Genomic DNA, 8152 nt, shown 5'->3' on the forward strand with positions numbered 1-8152 from the left:
AAAAAAAAAAAAATACTTTTTGAACAAATTAATTTTTAATGAACTGTAGGTATATTTAACTTATTTTTTAAATATATTTATTATTTGTTTTAGGTTTGGCTATGGTGATGATTCCCAGCAATATTGTTTTTATTTCATCTACGTACTTCAAATTTAATGCTTGGAGATTTTTTATACTTTTAACTTCTATACCAAGTCTAATTTCATTTGTATTGATATATCGTTACCCGGAAACTCCACGATTTTTAATGTTTCGCGGTTATTTAATAAAATCCAGGGATATTCTGGAACAAATTTATATAGTTAACAACAACTTTACATCAATTCCGTATCCGGTAAATATTATTTAATAATTTTTAAACTTGTAGTTAAGAATATAATACTTATAATAGTTGAATATCCAATGTAATATCAATTTGAATTTCAAATAGCTTTAAAAAATTTAATTGATTCTCTAACAGAATTTTTTTTTTATACAGACTGCATAACTTATAAAAAACCTTGTATTAAAAATGTTTAGATATAAATAGAAAATTTTAATGAATTTCTTAGTATAAAATAATTTATGATTTTTGAAATTTTGTCAAAATTAATACTAACAAAGCTCATAAAAATATTGTGATTATAAATAAAATTATTTTTTTAATTGGGCAATGAATAACTTATTAGGAATCTTATATTAAAATGTCAATCAATTTTATCCAAAGGTATTCTTTTTATCTTTTAATCAATGTAAAAATAGAAATTCCAATTGTCTTTAAAGAATTATAAAAGATTCGGAATATTTTGAAACTTCTTATATCAATATTTTGTGAACATTTCATGCAAGTATCTATTGAGTAGGTACAAAGTGATTTTTCTATTATGAAAAAATTATCTTTTTTAATTATATTAACATTTTTGAAAATATTTCTTTATATAATTTACAGTAAAAAAAAATTTGATTGTTATATTTATTAAGTTTTTTACTTTTTTGAATGATAACATACATTTTTAGTTTTATATTCTAAAATAGAATATTTTTCGGAGTATTTTGATACATAAAAAACGAAATTCAAACAAATAGTTTATAAGCTACAAATATTTAAGTCATAGTGAACAAAGTAGTAGGCCAATATTTTGAGAGGTACTCACCTATGCTTTAAAATTTAAATATTTAAAACTCAAAAACTGCTCGTTCGAATTTCAATCATTATGTATTAAAATGTACCAAGATATAATTTGCTTTAGGATATAGAATTAAAAGTGTAAGTTTTCATTAGAAAAAGTAAAAAATTAAAAAAATTATAAATATGTAAGTAATGAAAAAAGAATTTAAAAAAGAAAAGTTGAAAATAGAACTATTTTAACTGCCCCGAAAGGTGATAGATGGAAAAAAACATTTCTATTTAAAATCCAAGCATTCGTCCCTTCATGCTCAGAATATCTAAAAATTAAAACAGTATACAAATATTACTAACATTTATTGAAAAGATATATGAAGAATAGTACATAGTCTAACTTATATAATTTTTACTAGAACTATTTGAATATAAATTAATGAAAGATTAATAGTTTTCAATATTAGGTACAATTTATAACAGTACAGGTACCTACTTCATTTATTCATGTAAAATTACCTAAAATTAATTATTTGCAAATATTATAAAATAATATTATTATTACCTATCTTAAATAGGTATTTAAATTTTTTTATAAATGTGACTTAAAATAAGTACTTTATTGAATTGTGAATATAAGTAAATTAAATATTTATACATTTAAATTATTCAACTATAGGTGCAATTTTTCACTCAAACCCGTTCAGCAATTCGGTTTGATGCAGGATTTATTGGAGGCATTCCATTCATGGAAAATGTTAAAAGAAAATTAATTGTTCTAAAAAATGATCATATAAAATTATTCTCTAAATACTTCAGAAATATTATAGTAGCTTGTACTATAGAATTTTGTTTAATGGCATCGTAAGTTATTCATTTTATTTTTATTTTAGACGGTAGTAACTAAAAGTGCGGTAAAAACTAGTATTGAAAATTTGCATTTAAAATCATATAAATAATAAAAATTATGAAAAAAATTAATAATTGATCATAAAATATATCGTTTTACCTATATATAATATTAACTTAAAAAAAAAAAATATATAGATCACAAAAATTTAAAAATTAAAGTTATAATAAAAAATATCTCTTTTATAATTTTCATAATATTTTAAATAATATGAATCCTTTAAGACTAAGATGTAAAATGAATCAAACTAAAGTCTGAATAAATTAAAACTGTTTTTCGAGTGCATCTATATTTGTTTTCAAATTAAACATAATTTTAGCACAAGTTTCTCCCTTAATATTCAAAGTAGGTGACATCTAATTTGAAAATAATTTATAATTTCTTTTACGTGTTACAGGTATATAACTATTCTTGTATGGGTGCCGGAATTGTTTTCTAGATACTCTAATTACAAAAAACAAAATACAGATGGTGTAAATATATGTATAGCTTCAGAATGGCATTTAGTATATAACTCTATGTTTGCTGGACAAACAGTTTCAGTCAATGCTTATTTAGCTGCATTAATTGTGGCATGTTCATCAATACCTCTAGTTCTACTTACTGGGATCTTAATTAAATATTGTAACAAAAAATTATTGTTATGTATGTATTTGATTTTATATTTATAAAAACCTTTGTAATTATTAAAAAATTTAGTTTTCATCCAATTTGTTGTTATAATAAGTTGAAAATATGTTCATAGTTATTACTTGTGGAGTTCCAGTTGTGTTCGCATTACTGGTTTCAAGAACTTATAACGATCTACAAGCAGAATTAATGTGTTGCGTTTTTGAAGGATTTACTTCATTAACAGAACCTATTATATTTTGTTCTATTGTTGAACTATTTCCTAGTAATGTGAGGTAATAGTTAAAACTTAAAATAAATAATGTTAGGTTAATCATATATTATTAAGTGCTGTTTTTATTTAGGGGAGTGGCATTTTCAATGATTGTGATGACTGGTCGATTAGGTGCTATATTTGGAATAATTGTTTTTGGAATACTGATTGATATAAGTTGTTTTATGATGTTTTATGCTTTAGCCTTGTTACTATTAAGTAAGTATTGCAATCTAAATATGTAATTATAAAATTTTTGTTTAATTGGGTGGCTTTATTATTGTTTTCATTATTTAAAAAATATACTAATATTCATTGAAATAACTTATTAGGTAACAATTAATTCATTTTGAAATTTTAACTTTTAGGTAATACTCTATTTTTTTTTTTTTTAATTGTGTATTTATTGAATAGCTTATTTTTATTAATTTAATATGAACTAATAAGTTTTTTCTTTTCAATAAGATCTAATACTTGATTTTTTAAAGTTATGATTATGCATCAAATTAATACTTCTACTTATTATTGCAAACTAATATTATTCAGTATAAGCTATATTTTACTATTATTTTATTTTTTCATACAAACGTCTTATTAACTTTTATAATTTTACTATGTTCTTAAAATATTATTATTTTTATATTTTTTTCAGTTGCATTTATTGCAGTGGCGTTTTTACCTAAATTAAAAATTGGCGGTGGCCATTAGGTGAGCGCGTATAATAGCCGAAAATATATCAGCCAAACCGTATTTTAGCCGAAAAATAATTGGTTGGACAAGTCAATTAGCAGAACCGTATTTTAGCCAACAGTATTTTATCACTAGCGTCTAGAGACAGCACAAGAGAGCAAATATCTTATCAATTATCATAATGTTATAATCGTTAAAAATTTTCAAATCGCAAAACGTTTTTTGAAATTTGAATTTTTAAAGTTAATATATTATTCAAATATGTTTGTGTGCGCACATTGTACTATTGAATTTAGCAAAAAATGCAATTTAATAAGACACATGAAATTACATGAACGCACAATTACATCTTCAAAACCAGATACAGATATTGAATTAAATTTTGTTAATTTTCAGGGTAAATATACTACTTGAATTTACCACTATCTTAACTTATTTATGAAATCAATATTTCGATTTACTATAATTATTTATAGAGTTTGAAGAATGGAAATCAAATGAGGAGGTAAGTACTTTGTCGCGCTTTATTAAACAAAGATGGTCCAGATTTAACAAAGATAAAACTGTATCCACGAGCATTTATTATTGTCATCGTTCAGGAAAGTTTACAAGCAAGGCTACTGGAAAACGTGCCATGAAAATAATTGGTTCGTGTAAAATAGGCAAGTGTCAAAATCAGTAATATACATTAATCAATTTCTGAAATTTGTAATTATGTTTATCTGTTGAATATAATTATTGCATTGTGATTTTTTTATTGTTTTATGTGTTGCTTGCTGTCAATTGATCTTCAAGTCAAGTCGTAGGATCTTCAAGTCAAGTCGTTGGTGTTTATGAAATATCTGAAATAGTTCATCTTTTATGATATAATTATAAATTATTATGTACCTAATGTTAAATATTAAAAATTTGTTATTGTTTGCACAGGTTTGTTTTCATTATATTATTCTAAGATGACAAATCCCATCTATTCTCTATCTAATAACTCTACTAACTAATTAATTTACGTTATGTTTTGTATTTAATTGGTTTTAATGGGTAAAGTGGTGCAGTGAAATATTTAATGTACATTTAAACATATAAAATATAAAATATGTTTTACTATAAATAAAAATTAAATCATAACAGATATTAGTATTTTATTTTATTTTTATGATTTTTGTCTGGCTTAATAATTAAATTTATGTTTAATTAAACTTTTGTCGAATAACTTAATTAATAGCTAATGGTGAACTTACTGTGAACTGGATGTTAATGCTGTCTGTTTTCCTTTAATCAAAATTATGTTTAATAATAATAATTTTAGATAATTTCTGTCCTTCATACATACGAGTAGTAGTTAAAGGATGTGGAAATGTAGAAATCAAATATTGTAAGACACTTAAAGGGCATAACAATGAAGTAAAATATCTTCCCATTCCTAAAAAAGTACAAGAAACAATTTCTGGAAAATAGTGTCTTTTATTAGTATATTAAATAATACATTTAACATATTAACTATATTATTTATCCAGATAAAGTAAAAAGTGATAATTGACCAGCTCCGTGATGATTTTGATTATAATGTGGAAAAGAAGAATATAATAACTCGAAAAGATGTTTATAATATTTCTTCCAAGTATGGATTACTTCATAAATAGAAACTGCGTGACGTTGATGCTTTAAGTGTCGATCTTCAGGTTAAAAAATTTCAAGAAAACTCTTCAAATCCCATAATAATGTATAAAACCCAAGGTACGGTGTATTTTCCATTAGACATCAACGATTTTATGTTAATTATATTGACTGAAACACAAAAGGAAGTTCTTAAAAAATTTGGTAGCGAAAAATTATGTATTGATTCAACGCATGGTACTAATCAATATAATTTTAATCTTACCACAATTGCAGTAATTGATGAATTTGGTGAAGGATATCCAGCAGCTTTTTGTATAAGTACAAAAATAGACGAAATGTATATGACCATATTTTTTTTAAAAATAAAGGAGGTAATTGGTTGCCTTGCACCAAATGTGTTTATGAGTGATGACGCTCCAGCATTTTGGAGTGCATGGATTAAGACAATGTATCCAATTCCCAAATTTCATTTGTTATGTAAGTGGCATATCGATAATAATTGGCGAAAAAATCTTAAAAAGATTGCTGGAACACAAACTATGAAAGCTTATATTTATAAAACTCTCAAGAGTTTTACTCGAAGAACCAGATGAAACACAGTTTGAAACACTTCTCGATTCTTTTCTATGTAAAGTGGTAAAATTACACATTATGTTAATGCCATTATCAATCTTCATCGTTCTGCAACACAAATTCATAGATCCAATATTAATAAAACGTCAACAATTACTTGGACTGTGAAATCAGAATCATTAGCAGAGGAATATTTGGTAAAGAAATGTGAACCATGTGCATGCAAGGTTATTTGTGTCGCTTGTAAAATCTGTGTACATTTGTTCTCATGTACATCTTATGATTATACAATCAAAAATAATATGTGTAAGCATAGCCATGCCGTAAAAATGTATACAACTGATGACCAGGAGGACCAAATAGACGTCCAAACTATTTGTATTAATAACCTAATGGAAAATGTTAATTGTACAAAAAATTACTGCCCCATCTACAGGAAGTACTCGTATTGCAAACAAAATACAACAATTATATAGCATGTTTGTCTCACAGGGTAGTAAATTGAACAATGAACAACTAATGAAAATTAATTCATCATTAGACACAAATTTAAAAATATTATATGCACAGGAGAGCAATGCTACTATTTCATTGAATGAAAATCGTAAACCAGCCAATAAAAATGTTGAAAAGCAGTTAAGATTTTTTTCAACAAAGAAACAGATTAAAAATACCCGAGGAACAGCGATTAAACAAGCCAACTTTAAATGTAAGACAGCAAATAATAGACGACTTTAATGGCAAAAAAGTCTCCTTATGTCCACATAGATCCACATTTTGACCATGTCTATGAACAATAAATTCATCTATATTTATTTTTAACTATTTGTAAATGAATTATAAGACAACAATTTTTTTATACTTCTATTATTATGAATATATGATATTATAAATAAAATACCACTTTGTATATTATCCAGCCTCCATAGGTAGTTGCTATTCGATAAACCGCATCATAGATTCATGTCATTAATGAATGAAATAATATTAATTATTAATATTTAATGTCAAAGTCGGACTGGCGTCAAAAAGCCCAGTCTGCGATTTTATTAAAGGGCCCTTGCTAAGGTTTGAGTGGTTAGACTAAAAATTGTTATCTCCGTCCTCTTCTTCTATATTTTTATATTTAAATAAGATAGCAATTATATGAAATGAAAATAAAATACATATTTCATAAAAGTTTAATATTTTATTCAAATACTAAATAATACATATTATGTAATATGGATACTATAAAATTATTATTTATAACAATTTGTTTGACTTAACAAACATGAAACAATACTTACATAATATATGATAATAATTAATAAACATTTTAATTAGAATAATTAAAACACTTAAATGAATGGCTAGTTAAAATTTAAAATTACAATTCAACTTATAATTCAACTTTAAAACAAAAGTTTTAAAAGTTCATTAGAACTCTTTCCAATAATATCAATTACACTATCTTTATCAATTTCAAAATTTCTTTCAATATTCATCAATAACAATGCTTCCATTGTTTCTTGGGAAATAGCTGATCTTAATTTTGTTTTAATATTTTTTAACTTTGAAAAGATTCTTTTACAAGTAACTTAAGTACATGACAATGTTAATACAAATTTATATGTATAATATATATTATTAAAACAATCAGACTATTGAACTATATTATGTAACACATTGAAAGCACACTGTAAATAGTTATATAACATGTTTTACAATTGTTGGATGGGTCAATTTCAGATGCTTGGTCTTGATTTAAATCTAATTCATGTTCATAAATAGGAATTTGGGAGTCTTCAGTTAAAAACGTGAAAGTATCTTTAAAAGTTTTAGTAGTGGGATTAAACTGTAAAGCAAATTGTTATAATTCATATGCAAGTGTGTTTCTATTAATATTTGTTAGAATTGAAAGTTCTAGTAAAGCATTTGCAGGTACTTCATTTTTTATTGAATTAAAATTTTTAGAATCTAAGCAAATACAATCATTTAGTAATTTTGAATTACTTATAAATCGTTTATCTAAGCTTAACTATATTAATTGGTGTGTGTGTGTGTATACGCGGGTACGCCGTGTAGTCGAACGACCCACAAACAGTTATTATATTATTATTAATTATTATTACAATTCAGTTGTTAGATAATATTAATTTTATTTTATAAATCTAAGATCAATAAGGAACCATTAAAAGTGTTAAGATATGTTTGAATAAATGATAATCTTATTTAAATTTAAAATATGAACATGAAGTTTGGGGGTCCAAACACTCCAAACTAGCCGAGAACCCAGTCCGCGATCGCGGACCTGCGGTCCGGGCCAGCATAGGCGCACATAGGGGGGTGATTGGGAGTGCTTGGCACCCCCAGGCTTCAAATCAGCACCCCCAGTGG

At 25.0% G+C, this 8152-nt stretch overlaps 2 protein-coding genes across 2 annotated transcripts; both read left to right on the plus strand.

The window, feature by feature from the left end:
- Positions 1–93: 93 nt before the first annotated feature.
- On the plus strand, positions 94–3631 carry LOC112592356 (the record flags this gene model as incomplete). Its single annotated transcript, XM_025336374.1, has 6 exons — positions 94–335; positions 1780–1964; positions 2408–2655; positions 2756–2915; positions 2985–3112; positions 3546–3631. Coding segments are annotated over 6 exons (1019 nt in total), but the record flags the coding sequence as incomplete, so codon positions are not given.
- Positions 3632–3879: 248 nt separating this feature from the next.
- LOC112592355 lies at positions 3880–5038 on the plus strand. Its single transcript, XM_025336373.1, has 3 exons — positions 3880–3980; positions 4060–4230; positions 4890–5038. Exons 1-3 carry the CDS (start codon positions 3905–3907, stop codon positions 5036–5038), a joined length of 396 nt encoding a protein of 131 aa, XP_025192158.1. The 5' UTR covers positions 3880–3904.
- Positions 5039–8152: the final 3114 nt, after the last annotated feature.

The sequence above is a fragment of the Melanaphis sacchari genome, unplaced genomic scaffold, assembly GCF_002803265.2.
Source record: "Melanaphis sacchari strain LSU unplaced genomic scaffold, SCAv2.0 Contig1711_pilon_pilon, whole genome shotgun sequence".
NCBI lineage: Eukaryota > Metazoa > Arthropoda > Insecta > Hemiptera > Aphididae > Melanaphis > Melanaphis sacchari.